The sequence below is a fragment of the Caretta caretta genome, chromosome 2 (assembly GCF_965140235.1).
Source record: "Caretta caretta isolate rCarCar2 chromosome 2, rCarCar1.hap1, whole genome shotgun sequence".
Taxonomy (NCBI): domain Eukaryota; kingdom Metazoa; phylum Chordata; order Testudines; family Cheloniidae; genus Caretta; species Caretta caretta.
This window is the reverse complement of record NC_134207.1, coordinates 110,515,464-110,541,561: the sequence shown is the minus strand read 5'-3', so window position 1 is coordinate 110,541,561 and position 26,098 is coordinate 110,515,464. Positions and strand designations below refer to the sequence as shown.

Sequence of the window (26,098 nt, the reverse complement as noted above, 5' to 3'; positions counted from 1 at the left end):
AAGTCAATATATTTACAAAATGAGACATCACACACTTACCTTTGGTGGTTTTCTAGATGTTGGAGAATCAGCAATGGCCGCAAAGAGGATTGCCAACACATCAGGCAGATCACAGGAAGGCAATAAAAAGGAACAAATACAAACAAGGTGAACGTCTAGCATACTTTTGAACTTTTCATATTAAATGCTTCGTACATAAAGTAAAATCAAGTGTACAAGGTATTGGTATCTAATACTAATTAGGTAATATTATATATATTTAATCTGAAATGTAAGATGACCACTTGCTGTGGCAGGGCATAGCCCAATTGACTTCAACGGGGTTTAGCATCAGCCCAGAAGTCCAACATGTTACATACGTTGCAGGATTAGAATTTAAGCAAATCTACACATTTACTACTTTGGCAGAGCAAGTTTGGTTATTAAATGAGGAAGAACAAAAAAGACTGAACATTTTCATCTTGAGGTTTGCTTAGAACTGGGAAATATCTATTTTTTATAAATATCAGTTGCATCTCAGTTTAGTTGTGTGATATTATCCTGATAGAATGCATAGAGTTAGATCAAAGGAACTTGTAAGGGGGAAACAAAATGATGGCACAGACATGACATGTACAGTAAATAGTTTCAAAGGAGTTAAAATAACAAGGACTGAGCTATCAACTGAGAAGAAGCTACCTGCTTAACTCTGGGCTAGTCTACACTGGCAATGTTAAAGCGCTGCCATGGCAGCGCCGTGACTTATGTACTCATGGCAGAGCGCTGGGAGACCTCCCAGCGCTCTAAAAAAAACCCACCTCCACGAGGGGCGTAGCTCCCAGCATTGGTGCACTGTCTACACTGGTGCTTTACAGCACTGAAACTTGCTGCGCTCATAGGGGTGTTTTTTCACACCACTGAGCGAGAAAGTTGCAGCCCTGTAAAGTGCCAGTGTAGACAAACCCTCTATCAAGGCTACAAAGGTTTACTCTTCCCAAGGCTATGCCTAGGGTCAAAAGAAGATACAAAGCCATTCTAGGAACCCAGTCCTAGAAAAGGGTGGGGTTGAGTGAGTTCCTGGGGGCTACTCAGAGAGTGTCAGTAAGAGCTGAAAGACATACAAGCTGGGGGGAGGAGGAAATGGGACAAAATACACACACAAATTCTAGCAAAGCACTCTGCTTCTCCCTAGCCAGAGATGGAAGAAATGCACCAAGGCTCGCAAAGAATGAATAAGGCTTAGGCAAAGGGAAATATGTGTATAGACCTTTACTATTTTTACTCTTTTGTTCTGTATGCTTTGTACCTTTGGGTGAATGAATAAATAATCTTTTGTTTTGAAGAAATGATTTTTGAGTCACTTTAATCAGCGGCTGTCACAGGTCTCAGGTTTTTGCCATTATTTTGTTTCCTGTTGGTTTCCCCCTTGCAGCTTCTTTTGATTTAATTCTATGCATTCAGCCAGAATCATATCACACAGATAATATCAGATACACGTCAGTTTATAAACTCTGTTCAGCCTATAGTGTTAACACTGTTGGGAAAGAAGTGGACTGCCACCCACAGATCCAGTCCTGGAGCAGTTAAACAGCATAGTTCCACCCAGAGATGGGTGAAGGTAGTGAGGCCTAATCCTCAAAGGGGCACACCTGCAATGGACTAAAGGGATCTACAAAAACAACAAGGAGTCCGTGGCACCTTAAAGACTAGCAAATTTATTTGGGGTCATAAGCTTTCGTGGGTAAAAACGCACTTCTTCAGATGCATGGAGCGAAAATTACAGATGCGGGCATTATTATACTACACATGAAGAGAAGAGAGTTACCATACAAGTGGAGAACCAGTGTTGACAGGGCCAATTTAATCAGGGTAGATGTGGTCCACTCCCAATAATTGAAGAGGAGAGGTTAATACCAAGAAAGAGAAAGCTGCTTTCGTAGTGAGCCAGCCACTCCCAGTCTCTATTCAAGCCCAAATTAATGGTGTTAAATTTGCAAAGGAATTTTAGTTCTGTAGTTTCTCCTTAACGTTTGTTTTTGAAGTTTTTTTTTGTTGTTGTTGAAGTGTGGCTACTTTTAAATCTGTTATAGAATGTCCAGGGAGATTGAAGTGTTCTCCTACTGGCTTTTGCATGTTACCATTCCTGATGTCTGATTTGTGTCCATTTATTCTTTTACGTAGAGACTGTCTGGTTTGGTCAATGCACATGGCAGAGGGGCATTGCTGGCACATGATGGTATATATCACATTGGTAGATGTGCCGGTGAATGAGTCCCTGATGGTGTGGCTGATGTGGTTGGGTCCTCTGATGGTGTCGCTAGAGTAGATATGGGGACAGAGTAGGCAATGGGGTTTGTTACAGGGATTGGTTCCTGGGTTAGTGTTTCTGTGGTGTGGTGTGCAGTTGCTGATGAGAATTTGCTTCAGGTTGGGGGTCTGTCTGTAAGCGAGGACTGGCCTGCCTCCCAAGGTCTGTGAGAGTGAGGGATCATTTTCCAGGATAGGTTGTAGATCGTTGATGATGTGCTGGAGAGGTTTTAGCTGGGGGCTGTACGTGATGGCCAGTGGTGTTCCGTTATTTTCCTTGTTGGGCTTGTCCTGTAGTAGGTGACTGCTGGGTACCAGTCTCGCTCTGTCAATCTGTTTCCTCACTTCCCCAGGTGGGTATTGTAGTTTTAAGAATGCTTGATAAAGATCTTGTAGGTGTTTGTCTCTGTCTGAGGGATTGGAGCAAATTCGGTTGTATCTTAGGGTTTGGCTGTAGACAACGGATTGTGTGATGTGCCCTGGATGGAAGCTGGAGGCATGTAGGTAAGTGTAGCCATCAGTAGGTTTCTGGTATAGGGTGGTGTTTATGTGACCATCACTTATTTGTACTGTAGTGTCCAGGAAGTGAATCTCTTGTGTGGACTGGTCCAGGCTGAGGCTGATGGTGGGGTGGAAATTGTTGAAACCCAGGTGGAATTCAAGGGCCTCCTTCCCATGTGTCCATATGATGAAGATGTCATCAATGTAGTGGAAGCAGAGGAGGGCAACTAGGGGACGAGAGCTGAGGAAGCATTGTTCTAAGTAAGCCATTGTTCTAAGTCAGTCATGCGGTTACCCATAGCAGTGCCCATACCTGCATCTGTAATTTTCACTCCATGCATCTGAAGAAGTGGTTTTTTTACCCACGAAAACTTATGCCCAAATAAATTTGTTAGTCTTTAGGGTGCCACTGGACTCCTCATTGTTTTTGTGTATACAGACTAACACGGCTACCCATCTGATACTTGACACCATAAAGGGATCTAAAGTGCAGTTCACCCTGTAATGACGGCAGTTGTGTCTACAACTTCTTGTACAACTAACTACAGGGTCTCCCAACCTGAGGAACTAGACTGATCTAGGTTCATAAGGGTAGACAATAGAAATAGAAACAGTGGAGATGGGAAAAGTTTTGCGACTCGGGGGGGGGGGAATAAAGAGAGAGAGAAAGAAAGAAATCCACAGCTCCCCTTGCATTTGGGAAAAGTAGGGGAGCAGCTGATTGAAAACTCTGCCCTTTCACAAGCTGCTCCAACTAATGTTATCATCGAGTATAAAGAAAGCAAGCAAAAATTAATGCCACAGTTCAAAGCAAAGTGCTTAAGTGAGTGCTTAACTTTAAGAAGATGATTGAGTCCGATTGATATCAATGGGATTTACGTGCATAAGCGCTTTTATGATTCAGGATGGCCTTAGGCATATGCTTTAAGTGCTTTGCCAAATCAGAGCCCAAAACAAAGCCACAGGGGCTCCTATTTTGTTTTTAGAAAAAACAGAAAAGAAAGACAAGAAAATACGTATAGGTGACTGTGTGACAATCAGGGAAGAAATAGGAAAGGATAGCAGAGAACATGGACAGAAAGAGGGAAAGACTGTAGCAAAGGGGCTAGGGCATTGATGAGGGGATTCATCTATCCAACCACCACTGATGGGGGCGCCAACAAAAAAAATTCCGAACCACCTGGTTACTGAGGGTATGTCTACACTACGGAATAAGGTCGAATTTATAGAAGTCGGTTTTTTAGAAATCGGTTTTATATATTCGAGTGTGTGTGTCCCCACAGAAAATGCTCTAAGTGCATTAAGTGCGTTAACTCGGCGGAGCGCTTCCACAGTACCGAGGCTAGAGTCGACTTCCGGAGCGTTGCACTGTGGGTAGCTATCCCACAGTTCCCGCAGTCTCCGCTGCCCATTGGAATTCTGGGTTGAGATCCCAATGCCTGATGGGGCTAAAACATTGTCGCGGGTGGTTCTGGGTACGTATCGTCAGGCCCCCGTTCCTTCCCTCCCTCCCTCCGTGAAAGCAAGGGCAGACAATCGTTTCGCGCCTTTTTTCCTGAGTTACCTGTGCAGACGCCATACCACGGCAAGCATGGAGCCCGCTCAGGTAACCGTCACCCTATGTCTCCTGGGTGCTGACAGACGCGGTACGGCATTGCTACACAGTAGCAGCAACTGCTTGCCTTGTGGAAGCAGACGGTACAGTACGACTGGTAGCCGTCATCGTCATGTCCGAGGTGCTCCTGGCCACGTCGGCTGGGAGCGTCTGGGCAGACATGGGCACAGGGACTAAATTTGGAGTGACTTGACCAGGTCACTCTCTTTAGTCCTGCAGTCAGTCCTATTGAACCGTCTTATGGTGAGCGGGCAGGCGATACGGACTGCTAGCAGTCGTACTGTACCATCTTCTGCCGAGCAGCCATGAGATGTGGATGGCATGCAGTCCTTCTGCACCGTCTGCTTCCAGCCAAAGGTGTAAAAGATAGATGGAGTGGATCAAAACAAGAAATAGACCAGATTTGTTTTGTACTCATTTGCTTCCCCCCCTCCCCTGTCTAGGGGACTCATTCTTCTAGGTCACACTGCAGTCACTCACAGAGAAGGTGCAGCGAGGTAAATCTAGCCATGTATCAATCAGAGGCCAGGCTAACCTACTTGTTCCAATAAGAACGATAACTTAGGTGCACCATTTCTTATTGGAACCCTCCGTGAAGTCCTGCCTGAAATACTCCTTGATGTAAAGACACCCCCTTTGTTGATTTTAGCTCCCTGAAGCCAACCCTGTAAGCCGTGTCCTCAGTCGCCCCTCCCGGCGTCAGAGCAACGGCAAACAATTGGGCATCTGAGAGTGCTGTCCAGAGCAGTCACAATGGAGCACTCTGATGGGGCTAAAACATTGTCGCGGGTGGTTCTGGGTACGTATCGTCAGGCCCCCGTTCCCTCCCTCCCTCCGTGAAAGCAAGGGCAGACAATCATTTTGCGCCTTTTTTCCTGAGTTACCTGTGCAGACGCCATACCACAGCAAGCATGGAGCCCGCTCAGGTAACCGTCACCCTATGTCTCCTGGGTGCTGGCAGACGCGGTACGGCTTTGCTACACAGAAGCAGCAACCCATTGCCTTCTGGCAGCAGACGGTGCAATACGACTGGTAGTCGTCCTCGTCGTGTCCGAGGTGCTCCTGGCCACGTCGGCTGGGAGCGCCTGGGCAGACATGGGCGCAGGGACTAAATTTGGAGTGACTTCACCAGGTCATTCTCTTTAGTCCTGCAGTCAGTCCTATTGAACCGTCTTATGGCAAGCGGGCAGGCGATACGGACTGCTAGTAGTCGTACTGTACCATCTTCTGCCAGGCAGGCAAGAGATGAGGATGGCTAGCAGTCATACTGTACCATCTTCTGCCGAGCAGCCATGAGATGTGGATGACATGCAGTCCTTCTGCACCGTCTGCTGCCAGCCAAAGATGTAAAAGATAGATGGAGTGGGTCAAAACAAGAAATAGACCAGATTTGTTTTGTACTCATTTGCCTCCTCCCCTGTCTAGGGGACTCATTCCTCTAGGTCACACTGCAGTCACTCACAGAGAAGGTGCAGCGAGGTAAATCTAGCCATGTATCAATCAGAGGCCAGGCTAACCTCCTTGTTCCAATAAGAACAATTACTTAGGTGCACCATTTCTTATTGGAACCCTCCGTGAAGTCCTGCCTGAAATACTCCTTGATGTAAAGACACCCCCTTTGTTGATTTTAGCTCCCTGAAGCCAACCCTGTAAGCCGTGTCGTCAGTCGCCCCTCCCTCCGTCAGAGCAACGGCAGACAATCGTTCCGCGCCTTTTTTCTGTGCGGACGCCATACCAAGGCAAGCATGGAGGCCGCTCAGCTCACTTTGGCAATTAGGAGCACATTAAACACCACACGCATTATCCAGCAGTATATGCAGCACCAGAACCTGGCAAAGCGATACCGGGCGAGGAGGCGACGTCAGCGCGGTCACATGAGTGATCAGGACATGGACACAGATTTCTCTGAAAGCATGGGCCCTGACAATGCATGCATCATGGTGCTAATGGGGCAGGTTCATGCTGTGGAACGCCGATTCTGGGCTCGGGAAACAAGCACAGACTGGTGGGACCGCATAGTGTTGCAGGTCTGGGACGATTCCCAGTGGCTGAGAAACTTTCGCATGCGTAAGGGCACTTTCATGGAACTTTGTGACTTGCTTTCCCCTGCCCTGAGGCGCATGAATACCAAGATGAGAGCAGCCCTCACAGTTGAGAAGCGAGTGGCGATAGCCCTGTGGAAGCTTGCAACGCCAGACAGCTACCGGTCAGCTGGGAATCAATTTGGAGTGGGCAAATCTATTGTGGGGGCTGCTGTGATGCAAGTAGCCCACGCAATCAAAGATCTGCTGATATCAAGGGTAGTGACCCTGGGAAATGTGCAGGTCATAGTGGATGGCTTTGCTGCAATGGGGTTCCCTAACTGTGGTGGGGCTATAGACGGAACCCATATCCCTATCTTGGCACCGGAGCACCAAGCCGCCGAGTACATAAACCGCAAGGGGTACTTTTCGATAGTGCTGCAAGCTCTGGTGGATCACAAGGGACGTTTCACCAACATCAACGTGGGATGGCCGGGAAAGGTGCATGATGCTCGCATCTTCAGGAACTCTGGTCTGTTTCAAAAGCTGCAGGAAGGGACTTTATTCCCAGACCAGAAAATAACTGTTGGGGATGTTGAAATGCCTATATGTATCCTTGGGGACCCAGCCTACCCCTTAATGCCATGGCTCATGAAGCTGTACACAGGCAGCCTGGACAGTAGTCAGGAGCTGTTCAACTACAGGCTGAGCAAATGCAGAATGGTGGTAGAATGTGCATTTGGACGTTTAAAGGCGCGCTGGCGCAGTTTACTGACTCGCTTAGACCTCAGCGAAACCAATATTCCCACTGTTATTACTGCTTGCTGTGTGCTCCACAATATCTGTGAGAGTAAGGGGGAGACGTTTATGGCGGGGTGGGAGGTTGAGGCAAATCGCCTGGCTGCTGGTTACGCGCAGCCAGACACCAGGGCGGTTAGAAGAGCACAGGAGGGCGCGGTACGCATCAGAGAAGCTTTGAAAACCAGTTTCATGACTGGCCAGGCTACGGTGTGAAAGTTCTGTTTGTTTCTCCTTGATGAAACCCCCCGCCCCTTGGTTCACTCTACTTCCCTGTAAGCTAACCACCCGCCCCTCCTCCCTTCAATCACCGCTTGCAGAGGCAATAAAGTCGTTGTTGCTTCACATTCATGCATTCTTTATTCATTCATCACACAAATAGGGGGATGACTACCAAGGTAGCCCAGGAGGGGTGGTGGAGGAGGGAAGGAAAATGCCACACAGCACTTTAAGCACAGCACTTTAAAAGTTTACAACTTTAAAATTTATTGAATGACAGCCTTCTTTTTTTTGGGCAATCCTCTGTGGTGGAGTGGCTGGTTGGCCGGAGGCCCCCCCACCGCGTTCTTGGGCGTCTGGGTGTGGAGGCTATGGAACTTGGGGAGGAGGGCGGTTGGTTACAGAGGGGCAGCAGTGGCAGTCTGTGCTCCAGCTGCCTTTGCTGCAGCTCAACCATACACTGGAGCATACTGGTTTGGTCCTGCAGCAGCCTCAGCATTGAATCCTTCCTCCTCTCATCACGCTGCCACCACATTTGAGCTTCAGCCCTCTCTTCAGCCCGCCACTTACTCTCTTCAGCCCGCCACCTCTCCTCCCGGTCATTTTGTGCTTTCCTGCACTCTGACATTAATTGCCTCCACGCATTCGTCTGTGCTCTGTCAGTGTGGGAGGACAGCATGAGCTCGGAGAACATTTCATCACGAGTGTGTTTTTTTTTCTTTCTAATCTTCACTAGCCTCTGGGAAGGAGAAGATCCTGTGATCATTGAAACACATGCAGCTGGTGGAGAAAAAAAAAGGGACAGCGGTATTTAAAAAGACACATTTTATAAAACAGTGGCTACACTCTTTCAGGGTAAACCTTGCTGTTAACATTACATACATAGCACAAGTGCTTTCGTTACAAGGTCGCATTTTGCCTCCTCCCACCGCGTGACTACCCCCTCAACCTTCCCCCCTCCCTGTGGCTAACAGCGGGGAACATTTCTGTTTAGCCACAGGCAAACAGCCCAGCAGGAATGGGCTCCTCTGAGTGTCCCCTGAAGAAAAGCACTCTATTTCAACCAGGTGACCATGAATTATATCTCACTCTCCTGAGGATAACACAGAGAGATAAAGAACGGATGTTGTTTGAATGCCAGCAAACATACACTGCAATGCTTTGTTCTACAATGATTCCCGAGTACGTGTTACTGGCCTGGAGTGGTAAAGTGTCCTACCATGAAGGACGCAATAAGGCTGCCCTCCCTAGAAACCTTTTGCAAAGGTTTTAGGACTACATCTAGGAGAACCGCAAATGCCAGGGCAAAGTAATCCTTTCACATGCTTGCTTTTAAACCATGTATAGTATTTTAAAAGGTACACTCACCAGAGGTCCCTTCTCCGCCTGCTGGGTCCAGGAGGCAGCCTTGGGTGGGTTCGGGGGGTACTGGCTCCAGGTCTAGGGTGAGAAACAGTTCCTGGCTGTCGGGAAAACCGGTTTCTCCGCTTGCTTGCTGTGAGCTATCTTCTTCGTCCCCAAAACCTGCTTCCGTATTGCCTCCATCTCCATTGAAGGAGTCAAACAACACGGCTGGGGTAGTGGTGGCTGAACCCCCTAAAATGGCATGCAGCTCATCATAGAAGCGGCATGTTTGGGGCTCTGACCCAGAGCGGCCGTTCGCCTCTCTGGTTTTCTGGTAGGCTTGCCTCAGCTCCTTCAGTTTCACACGGCACTGCTTCGGGTCCCTGTTATGGCCTCTGTCCTTCATGCCCTGGGAGATTTTCACAAAGGTTTTGGCATTTCGAAAACTGGAACGGAGTTCTGATAGCACGGATTCCTCTCCCCAAACAGCGATCAGATCCCGTACCTTCCGTTCGGTCCATGCTGGAGCTCTTTTGCAATTCTGGGACTCCATCATGGTCACCTGTGCTGATGAGCTCTGCATGGTCACCTGCAGCTTGCCACGCTGGCCAAACAGGAAATGAGATTCAAAAGTTCGCGGTTCTTTTCCTGTCTACCTGGCCAGTGCATCTGAGTTGAGAGTGCTGTCCAGAGCGGTCATAATGGAGCACTCTGGGATAGCTCCCGGAGGCCAATACCATCGAATTGTGTCCACAGTACCCCAAATTCGAGCTGGCAACGTCGATTTAAGCGCTAATCCACTTGTCAGGGGTGGAGTAAGGAAATCGATTTTAAGAGCCCTTTAAGTCGAAATAAAGGGCTTCATTGTGTGGACGGGTGCAGGTTTACATCGATTTAACGCTGCTAAATTCGACCTAAAGTCCTAGTGTAGACCAGGGCTCAGTTCCCAACCAGTAAGCTCATGGGGCCAAATCTTGCTCTCATATACATGCTGCAACTCCAGAAGTCTACTTTTGTTGAAGACAAAACAATTTTCAATGGTGTTACAGAGCAGCTGTCTGATCACCTCCTACTGCAGGAAGTCCTGGCAGACGGAGTTAAGGGAAAGGAAGTGTGAGGGAGCAGACAGAATTTGTTCCCTATGAGAGTTCCCCTGAGACCTCTTCCACTCAGTTCCCCAAGAATTCAGTTAGACTCCAGTCTCAATGCTCAGGTTCCTTTATTTGGCATACAGCAAAGCTACACTGAGTTGATCAGACTCAAGTGTAGGGGGTGGGTATAGGGCACTGGTTTTCAACCTTTTTTCATTTACAGACCCCTAAAATTTTCAAATGGGGGTGCAGATTCCTTTGGAAATTGTAGACAGTCTGCGGCCCCCAACTGGTCCGCAGACCACAGTTGAAAAGCACTGCTCTATAGTAACAACAACCTTTTGCAGACTCAGACACTGCAGACCAACAACAGGTTGAAAACTACTAGCCTAGGGCATATCACACATCTACAGTTACACAGAAAACCTCTTTCTTTATATATATTTACACATTACATTGCATTACACGCTTTGGGATAGGGTTCATCACTTTGTAGGAACCAATCTCTGTACAACACACACATTCTGTGTACTACTTATTAGTCACCTCTTTTTATGCTTTATCCATTGTTATCTTGTCCATTGTAAATGTTCTCTGGATGTTCCCCCTTATTTTAGCTAGTACAGACATTCTATTTCCAGCCTGCTGATCCATTTACTTCCTTAATCCTGTCTCCCGAGAAATGAGGCTTCACCCATGTCCAATTACTCATATCAAGACAGGCATACATTCAAAGAAATACTCAGGCATGTCAGGAGACCAGCAGGAGAATGGAGCTCTCTGTACACTGACCCTGCACCAGCTCAACACCCTCCAACCTTACTCAACAGCACAGCTGCTGTGGAAAGGAGTGCTCCACTGTTTCTTAAAGGACAGCCTCACACCCAATGGTTTTGAGGAGGAGGCAAAATTAACAGTCTGGGGATATATTAACTTTACAGGGAAATTCTCTGCAGGGCTGATGGGCAGACCACACATGTCCCTCCTTGACCCTCCACAGGATCACCAAACACACTGAGTATCCAGTTGAGGAAAGGGGAGACAGATGCCATGTGGAGTCACTTAATTGTCTTTCTGAGCAAAACAATCCTGAGTGTATAACCCTCACATCAATAGTCCTATGTGAAGTGGATCTACTGAGGTGCAATTGTATCCAGAAGGTTTTCTTAAGGAACAAATAGTTTTATACATCCTCTGTAAAATATTTCCTTAAATTTATGCAGATATGATTGGGTAATTTTTTCCTGTTATTCTCTGAAACCTACTTTATATTTTTTCTTAAACAGTGAAATTTTTATTGGTGGTGGGCAGATGCAAGCTCCCAACTGCCAATTTCATCCAGCAAGATGCTCATCACTCCAGCAGATTTTCTTGATTTCAAACCACAGGGATTAGCTACTTCCTATTGTTCCAAAATTCTTTTCTTGACAGCAAGCCCAAACTAGCAACTCAACAACAAGAACACCTGCTGGTTCCACCAGCAGCAACAAGGGCAAAGGGTCTCCAGAATCATTCTACTATCTTAGATAACTAAAAAGAAAAATATATATTGTAATTTGGAACTTTCTGCCAATTCACGGTAATCATCATCCTGGCAATAATTCAGAAGGAGAAGAACCACAAGATTTATTATGATCTAAGGACTTGCTTTTTATTTATTTATTTATTTATTTTAGCATATGCAATTTAATTGATATTTCAAAAGACAATAATCTGGAGATGTGTTATGATTTACCAGTATTAAATTCCTTCAGTGCAACTAGATTTTCACGTCAATGTATATCACTGTTTTGAAAGATGTGCCAAACAACACACAGACCCCAAGCCCTGTATCCATTAGTACTGTAATCCATTTAGTAATGTATTATCTCATTCAAGATGAGAAAAATGATTCTGTAGCTGTAAACCCAGCAGAACACATGCTGAAAAAAATTGTGTCTCCACTTCAAAAAAGCACAAGAATCAGAAAACAAGCAAAGATTAGCATACGGTTCAGTTACAGCAAACAGTATAACTGTCTTCGCTTTACACTACAGGCACTTGCAAGATCCAAAACATGGAAAAAATGATCAATTGTAGATGTGCGTATTTCAGTGTCGAGTTTAAACTTACTGAAAACCAAAACTCTAGATGTCACAAGATGATGCCCCCTAAAGAGAAAAACGTGGAGGACTTCAAGAAACATTGCAAAACATTATCTAATTTTGTAAACTGGACAGACAACAGTGGCTTTAGTTTCAATCTGTTTGATGTGGAGAGTTATAGAATAACCCAGTTCCAAGAATAACCTGTCCACTACCAGTTCAGGCCAAGTGATTCTCTAGGTCAAAGATCTCAAAACTGTCCTGTCTGAATACCTTGAGGAGCGTGAAAAATTTGTTTACAAAACCAGAACAAACATGACCAAATTCCAGTGGTTTTGTTTTTTAATCTTCAGAAATTAAAAGCTATTCACACTCATTCTTATAGCCTACTCAAAGACATACTTTCACATCAGCACTTCAACTGTTTGGTTAACTTCACTGAGGTATACCAAGATTTTAGGATGCATAAACCATTTCCCTCAAATTTTCCTTCAGTTAAAGAAAACCAAGTTGTAAAAACATTTACAAATGTTTGTTTGTGTTGCTACTCCATAATTTATGTTCTATCTTGTTAAAATCATATTCACAATACACTTCTGATTTACTGAAAGCAGTAAGGAATTAACTGCAAAAGGTATACTTGGTTTGGGCTTGAACTCATGCGCATTTCATCTTCACACAGCTACATGCCATTCACCACTGGAAACAGCAGCAAGTGAAGGTGTGTAACCAGAGTGCATTTACCTACCCAGTTGTCTACTAATGACACTGCACATTGATTTGTATTGCAATAATACTTTGTTTTCTTATTAAAGAAAACAAATCCTATATCACACTTTTTAGCAGCTTCAAAATGTTGTCTCTTTACCATACAGAATATTTTGCATAGAAGAATGCCAGTTAGTTTTTCTATATTCTGACTATAATGCTACTTCTGTGTAATGGAAAGCAGTTTAACATTTACTTATACTACGGCCCACACAGCTTAATCTTGTTCACATTGACTTTCATAGGAACACAGGCTGGCTCACAGGGAGAATTGTTCCAATATTTCCATTCAAGCTTCAGATCAACCAGAAGAGAAGCTCTTCATTTTAAAAAAAATGTACACTGCAAAAACCCATCTAGTATCTTTTCCTTCCACTCTATAAGTAGCATTAACAAATTGACTTCAATTAGAGTTTTCAACATCTTTGAAAATGAAAAAGTAGTGTAAAATTAGGTACTCAAAAATGGAGAATCAAAAGTAGAGGGACCTTTTGAGAAACTGGTCTTGACTCCACTAAATAACCAGTGATTTCACAGTAATTCCACTATAGTTATTTTACGTTTTAGTAACTATTCTGTGGATCATTCTCATTTCACAGAATTAGTTTAAGATGACTAAGCAATCAAATATGAAGATTCTAGATGATGTATAAACTATGGGGCCTTCACCTCATTTTCAAGCTGACTACAGCTAAACTTATTTTTTTAAGAGTCATAACATGGTGGGAGCATTTAATGACCAATATAATTTTTAATGGCCAAAATAATTTTTTACCAAAAGAGATGAGGTGGTTGTGATGGGCTGGACCCCTTGGGAAGTCACCTGATGTGCTGAGATACCACTGAGTCTACCTGTTCTGACAGCATGGGCCCCCTGTAACCAGTCTTCCTGAGCCAGGCTCTTAAAATCTCCTCTCACACACACACACACACACAGGCAGGGCCACACCCAGCTGGAAATCAGCTCTGGGAAGACTCAGCTTAAGGGACTTGCTCCAGCACTCAGATGTCCACCTCCTTTGGAGTACAGATCCAAAGGCATATTATATTTGCCTCTTCGACCCTCCATGTGGAAGAGGGCATGCACAATTTCTCACCCCCCTCCCAGTTAGAAATCACATAAACTGGGTTAAATTATAAACCAGAAATAAATTTATTAACTATAACAGATGTATTTTAAGTAGTTAAGGAGGTAGCAGACAGAACAAGGCAGATTACTAAGGGTTTGGCTACACTTGCAAGTTAGAGCGCAATAAAGCAGCCCCAGGCGCCCTAACTCACGACCCGTCCACACTGACAAGGCACTTAGAGTGCCTGGACTCTGCAGCTGAAGCACTCCTGGTGATCCACCTCCATGAGAAGCATAATGCTCGCTGCACCTCAGCTGAAACACCCCAGCGTCAGTCTGAATGAGGTGTTGCATTATTGTACTCTGATCGGCCTCTGGAAATGTCCCATAATCCCCTTAAGTCAAGTGGCCACTCTGGTCATTATTCTGGAATCGGCTGTAGAAATGCAGATATGCCCTTTTGAAGCTCCGTTTCTGACAGCCGGCATGCTTATCTGCTCCGGGACAAAGCAAGCCATTACTGTGGAATGTTGCTTGCTGTGAGTGTGTGTGTGGGGGGGGGGGAATTGCTGCTGTCTAAACTTACAATACAGCATGCTGACACGCTCTCAGCTCCCCAAAAACCCACTCTCTCTCCCCCCACATATACACAAACGCACTCCCTGTCACACTCCACTCCACCCCCCCCCCCCCCCCCCCCATTTGTAAAGCAGTTTGCAGGCAATTGAATACTGGGATAGCTACCACCATACATTGCTCTCTGTGGCATTGCAAGAGCTGCTAATGTGGCCACGCCAGTGCACTTGAATCTGACACTTTCCCTACTGCGCTCTCCAAGGGCTGGTTTAACTCACAGTGCTTTACATTTGCAAGTGTAGCCATGCCCTAAGAAAACAGAACAGAGCACACAAACTAAGCTTAATACACTAAAGAAACTGGTTTAGGGGGAGAACTCACATGTAATGTGGTTTTAATAATCTTCTTCACAGGCCAGGTGCCCTTCCAGCCTGGGCGAAGTTGTTTCCCCTTGTTCAGTCTTAGGGCTTGGCTACACTTGTGAGTTAGAGCGCTTTAAAGGAGCCTTGGGCACATTAGCTCACTACCCCTCCACACTGGCAAGGCACGTAGAGCGCTTTGACTCCGCAGCTAGAGAGCTCCTGGTACTCCACCTCGGCGAGTGGAATAACGTTTTGTGCGCCTCCGCTGGAGTGCCACGTGGATGCCCTGGTCTGTTAGTGAGCTCTGATCGGCCTCCAGAAGTGTCCCACAATGCCTGTTCTAGCCACTCTGGTCATCACTTTGAACTCTACTGCCCTGCCCTCGGATGAGGCGTGGAGTGCTCTCAGCGAATCTTTCCAGGTGACCATGCCTCCACTTGCCAGGCGATTCCCAGTATGGAGCAATGGCAAAGTGCTGGACATCATCAGTGTTTGGGGGGAAGAAGCTGTCCAGTCCCAGCTGCATTCCAGCCATAGGAATTACGATACTTTTGGGCAGATATCAAGGGATACCATGGAAAGGGGCCATGACCGGGACGCACTGTAGTGCAGGGTTAAAGTGCAGGAGCTGCGGAATGCCTACCACAAAGCCCGCAAGGCATACAGCCACTCCGGTGTTGCCCCTGCAACCTGCCGTTTCTACAAAGAGCTGAACGCAAAACTTGGGGGTGACCTCACCTCCACTCCGAGTACCACCATGGACACTTCAGAGCCTAGTTCAACAAGGAGGAGGAGAAGCAGCAAAGCGGGAGCGAGGGTGCTGAAGCGGAGGAAGATACCCCAGAATCTCTAGATGCATGCAGCCAGGAGCTGTTCTCAAGCCAGGAGGAAGGTAGCCAGTCATGGCGGCTGGTGCTTGGGGAAGGACAAACACCAGAGGCTCCCATGGGTTGTGTGTGCTCGCTTTGGGACGGGCAAATTATGCTCTTGTGTAGACTGCTTGCCCTTAGTATGGGGGAATCATTGCTCTGTCTGGTGTGAACAATGCTGCTTCTGTTAAGTGTTGCATTTTGCCTTTACAGATGTAACCCTGAGATCTCAGCCATCCGTGTTATCACTGGCTGAAAGACTCCAAAAAATCAGAAAGAGGCCACGTAGAAGCAAGGAAGATATGTTGCATGAAGTAATGCAGCATTCAAATAATGAAAATCAAAAAGTGCAGGAGTGGCAGGACAGTGAAAGTAGGATCCGCCAGCAGAATGAGGAGTGCCGGCACAAAAGCACGGTGCTCCGGCAGCAAAGCATGGAGCGGCTGATAAGCATCATGGAGCGCCAAGCGGACTCTATCCAGGTGCTCGTAGCCATGCAGGTGGAGCACTACCCATCATCCGGGTTCTTACCGCCACCTGCTGCCTCCAACACCTGTAGCTTCATCTCCCAGCCCTACGACCCTTACCCACTGCATTCAACTCCCATCACCATGCAGTATAGCCATCCTGAAGTGCAGCACTCATTGCACAGCACTCCAGACAGGAAGGCTGAGTATAACAGGACATACGCAAATACGTGATTGTACCATTCCCCACCCCACCCCCTTGCTCTTTCTGTTTCCCAAGCAGTTGTGTTTCTTTTCAATAAATGCATTTTCTTTTCAATAAATGGATTTTTTGGCTTTGAAAACATTCTTTATTATTGCATAAAGTAAAAGATACCTTAGTCCAGGAAAGAAACAGGCACTGCAAGTCAGCGTAGCAAACACAGATTCCTACGAACACTGGCACTACTGCACTTCACTCCCATGCAGGGCACCAGACATTACTGGTGGCTTTCAGCCTCAAATTGCTCCCTCAAGGCATCCCTAATCCTTGCAGCCCCGTGCTGGGCCCCTCTAATAGCCCTGCTCTCTGGCTGTTCAAATTCAGCCTCCAGGTGTTGAATCTCCGAGTTCCATGCCTGAGTGAATCATTCACCCTTCCCTTCACAAATGTTATGGAGGGTACAGCACGCGGATATAACCACGGGGATGCTGTGATCAGCCAGGTCCAGCTTCCCACACAGAGGGTGCCAGCGGCCCTTTACACGGCCAAAAGCATACTCCACAGTCATTCTGCACTGGCTCAGCCTGTTGTTGAACTGCTCCTTGTTGCTGTCAAGGCTCCCTGTGTAGGGTTTCATGAACCACAGCATTAAAGGGTAAGTGGGGTCTCCAAGGATCACAATGGGCATTTTGACTTCCCCTGCGGTGATCTTCTGGTCTGGGAAAAAAAGGCCCGGCTTGCAGCTTCCCAAACAGGCCAGTGTTCCAAAAGATGTGTGCATCATGCACCTTTCCGGGCCAGCCTGCATTAATGTCGATGGAACGCCCACAGTGATCCACAAGCGTCTGGAGAACCATAGAGAAATACCCCTTCTGACTAATGTACTCTGAGACGAGGTGGGTTGGTGCCAGAATTGGAATGTGTGTGCCATCTATCGCTCCTCTGCAGTTAGGGAAACCCATTTGTGCAAAGCCATCTACAATGTCATGCATGTTACCCAGAGTCATGGCTCTTCTGAGCAGGATGCAATTAATGGCCCTGAAACTTGCATCAACACAATTCCAACGGTCGACTTTCCCACTCCAAACTGGTTAGCGACCGATCGGTAGCTGTCTGGAGTTGCCAGCTTCCAGGATGCACTAGCCACCTGCTTCTCCACCATCAGGGCAGCTCTCAATCTTGTGTCCTTGTGCCGCAGGGTGGCGGCAAGCTCCTCACACATTCCCATGAAAGTGGCTTTTCTCATCCGAAAGTTCTGCAGCCACTGCTCGTCATCCCAGACTTGCATGACTATGTGATCCCACCACTCAGTGCTTGTTTCCCGAGCCCAAAAGCGGCATTCTATGGTGGTGAGCATGTCCGTGAATGCCACAAGCAAACTCGTTTCATACGTGTTACTCGAGTCAATATCATCGTCGGAGCCCTCACTGTCACTTTGGATCATAAGGAATAACTCGACTGCCAAACGTGACATGCTGGCGAGACTCGTCAGCATACTCTTCAGCAGTTCAGGCTCCATTCCCACAGTTCAAAAGGGAAGACAGAGCATGCAGTACAAAAAATGTTGAAAGATGGCGCCAAATGTGGACGGAAGTACAAGGATTGCTGGGATGCGAACTGATGCATCATGAGGTGCTGAGACAGGACCCAGAACGCCCCGCACCCCAATGAGTTCCAATCTTAAGTTTCAAAAGGTAACAAACTTCTGTAATAAGCAAGCTCTATATATCCTGTAGGGCTAACCCAGGCAATGCACCGGGGACCTTTTGCTTATACCTAGTAATCCTTGCCCCTCCAAATAAAAGCAGCATAAAGATACAGTTCCTCCTTGTTAAGGGTTTTTATCCCTTCCCCCATTCTACTTTGCCCTGCAAACTCAGTTGACGGGAGGAATTCACTTGCATATCTCTTTATTGTGGAAGGGTAGAAGGGAGGGGGCAGGAAGCAAGCAACAAAGTCTTTTGTCCTCTTCAAGGATCCATGCTAGTTCATCTGGTGCCAATGGGCTGTCCCTGTGGGGCAGGACATAACGCATTGAGGCCAGCACTTCACACTAATTAATGTTTCTCTCCTGTCTGGTGATTTACACAGTTACAGAGGCTTACAATGCAAATACTCAAATATTTCCTTACCATATGGGATACAATTATTATATATGAGATTAATACATACAGCAACTTACAAGCATTCAATAAAGTCGAAACACCAAGCACATTCTTATCATTCTAACACCTATTTTAATAATACTAACACACAGGGGAGCCAGACTGATTCCAGCTATGTATTTATCAGTATTCAAGTGAGGCACAGGGACCTCGGCATAGGCTGGCTCCTGGTGTGCCAGCGTCACCTCTTATGACAACAAAGAAAGTAGGCATGCAACTGAACAGTGTGAACTGTGTAGGGAGCAGAGACACAAGGGTTCCCCCTTCCGCCCCGACAAACAGAGAAATTACGTAGGATTATATTGCTTAACAATCCTATATTGTCCACTGTTTTATTGTTTATTACTACAGACTGCCATTTGCAAGTCTGAAACCAAACACTTTAAAAATTCATGCTCTCACATGGTCAATGACCACTTTATTTTCAACCATGGTCAATGACCACTTTATTTCCTCACAGTAACTCAGCAGTCGATCTGCGTTAAAAATTACCTGCAGCATACAACTTTCTTCAAAGAGAATACAGCACCGAGGAATTTAGCTGCCCACATCTCCTCTCCCCCTTAACAGGGTAAAGGAGAGGCACTGGTCTGAACTGGAACACCATGGTAAACAGCCATAGCTGAACTTTCATTTATTTGTTCAGTTGGGGCACCTCTTGTGGAGCTAACTGGTTATGAAATCAGCATATCAATTTGGTAATAGATTCCCAGGCCAATAACCTTATATGTCACATAAACACAGGATGTAAGAATGCAAAAAAACAGTCCTTGGAAGAGTAGAAAAAGAAAAAGCTTTCTAACACATCAGGTAGATTTTTAAGGACTTGAATGAACAGTACACTGATCCTCATCAGAAACCACGCTGCCAAAAACACATACACAGCTCCCCTCTCAATTTCCATGTAAACCCTACTTAAATGATAACCTGCACAACATACTGCCACATCTGTCACATGCAGCAAGATGAAGGCAGTTATAGTGATCGTAATGAGGAAAATGGAGCCAACACAAAGTTAAATAAGGTAGCTAGTACAATGCCATAGTGGACTAAATCCTACTGCCAAAAGTTCCTGCAAAATATAGGGGGGGAAATTATTAAAATCTGAATCTGAATCTCTAGAATAGAAAAGGAAAACCAAGCAAACAATCTCAAGAATCTAAGCCATCATTGTGGTAAGCAGGGACCATGGAGGACAAAAGAGTTATACAGCTTATGGCTCAACAGGCACAAATTAATTCAAATTAGAGATGTGTCCTAGTACCTATGGAAAGGGAGAGGAGAAAATGACAATAGCCCTGAACCACTACTGTTCCAAACACCTCTTCACTACAAGACTTGCATGTGCTAACTGCCCCAGGAGTCCATGATTCCAAGCCAGTAATCCCATAAACTAGTGTGTGAAGAACTACAGCTTGGCACAGAGAACTTGGGTGCTCCGATGAAGCAAACTCCCATTGGCACGAGGTGGGATGATGCCTAATCTGCAGGTAACAGCATCTCCTTACTTTCCAAACCACCATGGGTTGGGAGAATCAGAACTCACACACCCAAAAGGCTAATCTATAAGGTTAGTAAAAAAAAAACAAAAAAACACCCACCTCTTAAAAATAGCTTTTTCATCCAAATAAATTTCGAAGGGATGGGTCCCTTTCCAATTAAATTTTTCAGGCTTTTGTTGAAAAGCCAAAAGCTAAAATATTTTCAGCAACGGAAAACTGAAAACAATTGGCTGGTTTTTCTATTAAAAAAAACCCCAAATTTTTTCATGAGAATGGAAACTCACTGTTTTTTGTGGGCATAAAGAATATTTTCCAAACAACTCTGCTAATCTGCCCCTGTTGCTGGATGCTGTGATTATGTGAAATGGGAAATAAATTTTGAACTTAAAGAAATTTGTGCTCATGGTCCTAAATCCACACCCACTCAAGCTGAGTATGCAAGCCCAACACCTGAGTAATCTAAATGGAAACCACTACACTTACCTAAAACGCAAACAAACAGAACCATACACACATTCAGACTAGGAAAGAATCTCTATATAAAAGTACAACTACACTCATAATATAGTCTGAACTTGTGGGAATGCTGGCAGAATACTGCTGCAGGTGGTTGTGGGAGCAAGAAGGAAAAGGGCATTCATCTACCTATCGCTTTTTCTGTGCGTGATTCTCAAACAACCAACAATCCTGGCTCCCAGTACAGGCACTGAGACTGACCAATGGCAGCACTCTTAAACAGGGAGGTCCCATCACTGGCCAGCAGGTGCTGCAACCCTATTGCAGGTCCTCTGGTCTAATCCTGACAATTCAGCACTATTTTGCATGGCCAACACTCCTGCACATCATCTTGTAAGAAATATAAAAAACATTTTCATTTAACTGATTCACTATTTCCACATGTACTGAAAATTTCATATTTGGGTTTACCAGAAATAAGCTATTTTAAATGCCTGGTATATCACAGAATTGACAAACTACATTTATGCCATCCTCCAGAGTCTTTTAAAAAGCAAGCAGGGACTTATTTTTTCTCACTTCTGAAACTAACCAATTTTAGTTAGACAGCACTACCAGTGCTCAGGTCTTTTGATGTTTGCACACATGCACACAAAATTTGACCTACTCTACCCTCTGACGTGATTACATGCCCTAACAATTTAAATACTACTTTTTATTTTTTAAAGAGAGGAAGAGGGAAAGAACTCAGTGATCAGAACAGGAAATACTATCTCCCCAGACCGGAGATTACTTCCTTTAAAGGCTAGTCTTAAATTTTAAAGGGATAGCTATTTGGAGAGTGGGATATTAATTCTGCATATTTAAAATAATTTTATAAACAAAATGTTTGTAGACTCCTTAGTTGTTCACAACTCTTATTTCATTGCCAGTTACTGTCCTCTTCTCTGTAAAAGATTTTCTGGATTAAAACCCACAGCACAGGCTCTTGAGACCAATATAACCAAGCAACCAGTTCAGTTGGTTAGCAGCTCTCAGCTGACTCTTAAATACTGTACCTCTTGAATATTACCATCTCTGTGGAAGAAATCCCTTGCCAGACTTTGCTGACTCCAGAAACTCTAATCACCAAGGTTACAATTCCCAACCTGACAATTAGTACAGACGGACTAATTGGGACAATCAAAATACCAGACTACTCAAGTTATACTCCTTCTGTATAGGGTCCACAGCCCTTTTATTAAAAAAAAAAAAAAAGGCACCACAAGTAAAACACAAGGAAGGATCATTGCTATAAAGAGGGGGAAACAAAACCTGTTAAGCTTCATAAATTAAATTTCATCCTTTTAGTAAAAGCACACTTAAAAGCTAAATATTACAATCTGCTACACCGATATGAACTATAATAACTGACAGGAATAATGTCTCCCTCCTCCCCTGCATTTTAGAGTGAAAATGTGGTAAGTAATCTTGTCAATAATACTAAAAATTGAGAATGTCCTAGTAGTATAGCTGTTTAGAAACCTTCAAAGTGCTATAAATCACGACCTAGAAAAAGTAAATGGTGATGTTCAATGAAAAACAACAAATAAAAGGTTTCAGAGTAGCAGCCGTGTTAGTCTGTATTCGCAAAAAGAAAAGGAGTACTTGTGGCACCCTAGAGACTAACAAATTTGAGCATAAGCTTTCGTGAGCTACAGCTCACTTCACTGGATGCGTTCAGTGGAAAATACAGTGGGGAGATTTATATACAGAGAGAACATGAAACAATGCGTGTTACCATACACACTGTAACCAGAGTGATCACTTAAGGTGAGCTATTACCAGCGGGAGAGTGGGGGAGGGAACCCCTCCCCGGCTCTTTCATGTTCTCTCTGTATATAAATCTCCCCACTGTATTTTCCACTGAATGCATCCGATGAAGTGAGCTGTAGCTCACGAAAGCTTATGCTCAAATAAATGTGTTAGTCTCTAAGGTGCCACAAGTCCTCCTGTTCTTTTAACAAACAAAAGGTAACAATACTTTGAGCGGTGACAGCATGCTTAGTGCAGATTGAGAGAAAATAACCTAATCCTTTCCACTTTACAATAAATAGGAGGTGTGCACTAACTAAAATAAACTAGATCCAGACCTTTTTCCATTTTGGTCACAACATTTAATTTGCTCATTGATTTAACATGAGCAGAAGAGTCACTACCAACCCCATGTTGGGACATGGGCATACATCAGCAGCCAAATCTCATAAGGCAAAGACACAGTTGTGAAGTTTAAGATTTTATTTTCTATCTTGTATAAGCATTCTTTGCTCAGCAGCATGTTCCAACTGTAGGCAACAAGCAAGAACCCCTGAGTTTCATTGTCACATTCAATTACAATGCTGGAGAAAAATCACCATTCAATTTTCATTCAATTTATGTTACTAATGAGATTTCAAGAGATGCTAATCAGGCATGGCACCACATCCTTTCACATGGCCATATAACCATACATTAACATTCTCTAAATGTAACTGGTAGTTAAAAATTAGTCTGTCAAAGACTATGTTACAGCAAAATTCACACCAGTTTTCCGCTTTATATTGAGATCACTACTCAAAAGCATAAAAGTATCCATTCATTTGATATGGTTGATCAGAAATAAAATATTGTGTTTGCTGATCAGCATATTTTTTAAAACATCACTTAATTTTAATGGTAACACACTAATTCAACAATTTCCACTGACTCACTAGAAAGAATTCTGTAGGAGAAAAGTGTGTCATGTGTCAGCAAGTGTTTGAGAAGTTATATTAATTGCCTTAATAGATAAAAGTGTGAACATGCTACCAACTGCCACAGAGTAGAAACTTCAAAAGACAACAATAAGCTGATGCACTAGAAGAAAAGGATAAGATGATACACTTTCAAGTCACAAGAACCCCAAATGGAAGTAAACAGCAAGAAAAATGGGTTCAAAGAACAATCTATTAAATAACTGCCACATGTAGAAACATTATGCCAGTTTCTTGCACAAGTAAAAGTCTGAAACTTATGTTTATTTTTTTCAGGGGAAACCTTAAACACAACATTTCTGAAATATATATTGTCTTCTAATATCTAGAACTAAATGCATATTGCATTTATACTGTTGATATCCATATGGTAACTGAGTGAAACGTGATACATTTTGTATCTTTGATCTCTCCTCTGCACTGTCCACCCTTTCTATCCACTAGAGCAGGGGTCTCCAAACTTTATGAGATGAGGGCCATATTAGATTTTTGAAGGGGCTTCGTGGGCCGAAGCGACTGTGAAAAAATTATATATGCAAATATATGCAAATTGTTAAAAACAACACTACTCTGTCAGTGTGCATTAAATTCTAAATCATGTATAAAAGTTAAATCGATGCAGGTACTGTGAAATCACACAAAATATTTGCCAATACATTAAAAATCATTTCACATATTTTTATTTCTAAAAACTCACATTTGTATCATACAAATACACATATTCAAAAATAAAGAAATATTATTTTAGAATTAGTTAGCAGTATGGTACTGATTTTTTTCTGACAAAATTGCACTTTGCAGTGGTTCAAAGCTGGTGCTCCCTATCATCAAAATTGATTGTAAATGTTCATCAGACAATTAAGCATCTGCCTTGTATTTTTACTCTAAGACAGGGCGGACCCGTGCCTGCTCAGCTGCTGCAGCAGCAACTCTCCCCTAAGTTTCAGAGTAACAGCCATGTTAGTCTATATTCGCAAAAAGAAAAGGAGCTCCCCTTTTGGGAGGACAGCCCCCAACCCCACTAGCTGCCAGCAGCCCCTCCCCCCTGCCTGCTCGCAGCCTGCCTTCTTTGTGTTGATGTGTATCTGTGCCTGCCTGTTTGCTTCTCCTGCTCGGCTGCAGCAACGACTCTCCCCTAAGTTGGCTCCCCTTTTGGGGGGACACAGGCTCCAGGGGGCACTCACCCCCCCGCCCTCAGCTCAGCTGTACTGCCGCCCCGCGTGAGCTGCTGCCGGCGGCCCCTCACCCTGCCTGCTCGGCGTGCCTACTCAGCTGTTTGCCGCTTCTCCCCTGTTGGTTGGAGGGCCGGACCCGGCCCGCGGGCCATAGTTTGCAGACCGCTGCACGAGAGTACCAGTATTCAAAACTCCTAAGCATCTGTCAGAACAGCCACCTGTATTTTTTTTTTTTTAATAATTTGCTGCAAACAATGTCTCACCAGCCTTTCCTCTTACACAGAGATGGAATTTTTTTTTCCTAAGAGGTACACTTGTCTGAGATACAGGATAGGCAACATTTAGCTCTATAACAGCAACAGGATTTAACAGTCTAATATCTTATAAGCCATCAGGGCTAAAAATGGATGTAATATCACATTCAAAATGAGCTGGAAATCCTTCTTTCCATGGGAATTTTACAGGTTAAATATAATGAAAGTTAGATTTATAGAATCACTATTTTAGACAAATTTCTACCTAGTATACTCCCCCTCTCCCGGGACTCACCTGCTGCCTGCAGAGCCAGGCCAGGAGGAGCTGAAGTGGAGCCTGTCTGCCTGCCCAATCGGGGCATAGTGGGGTGGGGTCAGCCCCCAGAGTGAAGGGCAGGGGCTCAGCGGGACAAAGCAGGGGCCGGTCCCCATAGCAAGGAGCCAGGCCTGGGGCAATCGGGGCACGGTGGAGCAGAAGAGGAGGCAGACAGGATGGATCCCCACCCCCACCCGGGCGCCGGCACCTACCTCTTAGAGCCCATTCCAGAAACCACCCACTGCTCTCTGTCAGGTGTTAGCAGCTGAGCAGAGAACAGTTCCTCCATGTGGTTCCAGCGCAGTGTTGTCACGTCTCAAGAAAAAAAAGTGGCACTACCTTTCTAAACAAGCCCAACCCATTTTAGAGAGAGGGGAGTGGGGGTGAATTTGCTGTTAATAGTGGAGGTCTTTCCTTTCAGGGTATTGCTAAGTCATCCCTAGCAGATCTGATTTATCCCTACCGTTATCCCTGGCCGCAGCTCCCCCAAACGGTCCTCCACGCCTCCCCACAGTTCGGGGACCTCTGCTGTAGTTAACAAACATATCTTATTGTTTTATCTTAACCAGTGTGTGTTTGGATTAAAACGTGCGGGGAACCTCTACCTGATAAACAAGGCCAGTGCACAATCATTACCTAGTTTTGGAATGACAGACTTACTACGAGCTAACACTGTACTAAGCATAACGTGCTTGGTATTAGGTTACACTCTTGAGGTATTTTAAAAGAACAATTATATAGATTTTTCCAGACTTTTAAAGGTGGTAAATCTACAACAACTGATGTCTTGGTTTGCACTAGGAACCTTCAACAATGGATGACATAGGCAAGGGACTGACACCTAACAATTTTTAAAAATCAAAACTTTGTCTAACAGAAATTCTGTTGCAGTTGAGCAAAGATGGTTTAAATTGCTAGCTCAGACAAACGCAATTGCTGAAATGTCTATTGTGGAACTGATCTAGAGATATTTATGGGACTGTTAAACTGTTTGGAAAAACTAATTCAAATTTAATAAAGTTCAAGAAGTCCTCAAGGGAATCTCTGGTAAATATCATCAGGCATTAGGAAGACAGATATTTAGGCATTTAAGCCTCTCTCAACACTAATCATTATTACAATTTTAAAATATGATGATTTAAGTATTCTGGTTGCACTGTATCTGTAGATACATCTTCCAAAGTAAT

The 26,098-nt window shown here is 44.7% G+C and overlaps 2 protein-coding genes across 6 annotated transcripts in view; both read right to left on the bottom strand.

Annotated features, from left to right (window-relative positions):
* The window catches only part of KIF13A (kinesin family member 13A), a 217,305-nt gene that overhangs the window by 110,813 nt on the left and 80,394 nt on the right, over nucleotides 1-26,098 (bottom strand). For all 5 annotated transcript variants that reach the window (XM_048839950.2, XM_048839952.2, XM_048839953.2 and 2 more), the window contains exon 3: nucleotides 40-52. In XM_048839950.2, coding sequence (XP_048695907.1) covers nucleotides 40-52 — 13 coding nt within the window. The remainder of the gene's footprint in view (nucleotides 1-39; nucleotides 53-26,098) is intronic.
* LOC125632179 (uncharacterized) lies at nucleotides 7,567-10,067 on the bottom strand. Its single transcript, XM_048839955.2, has 2 exons — nucleotides 8,809-10,067; nucleotides 7,567-8,220 (listed from the first exon to the last, which is right to left on the bottom strand). Exons 1-2 carry the CDS (start codon nucleotides 9,365-9,367, stop codon nucleotides 7,700-7,702), a joined length of 1,080 nt encoding a protein of 359 aa, XP_048695912.2. The 5' UTR covers nucleotides 9,368-10,067; the 3' UTR covers nucleotides 7,567-7,699.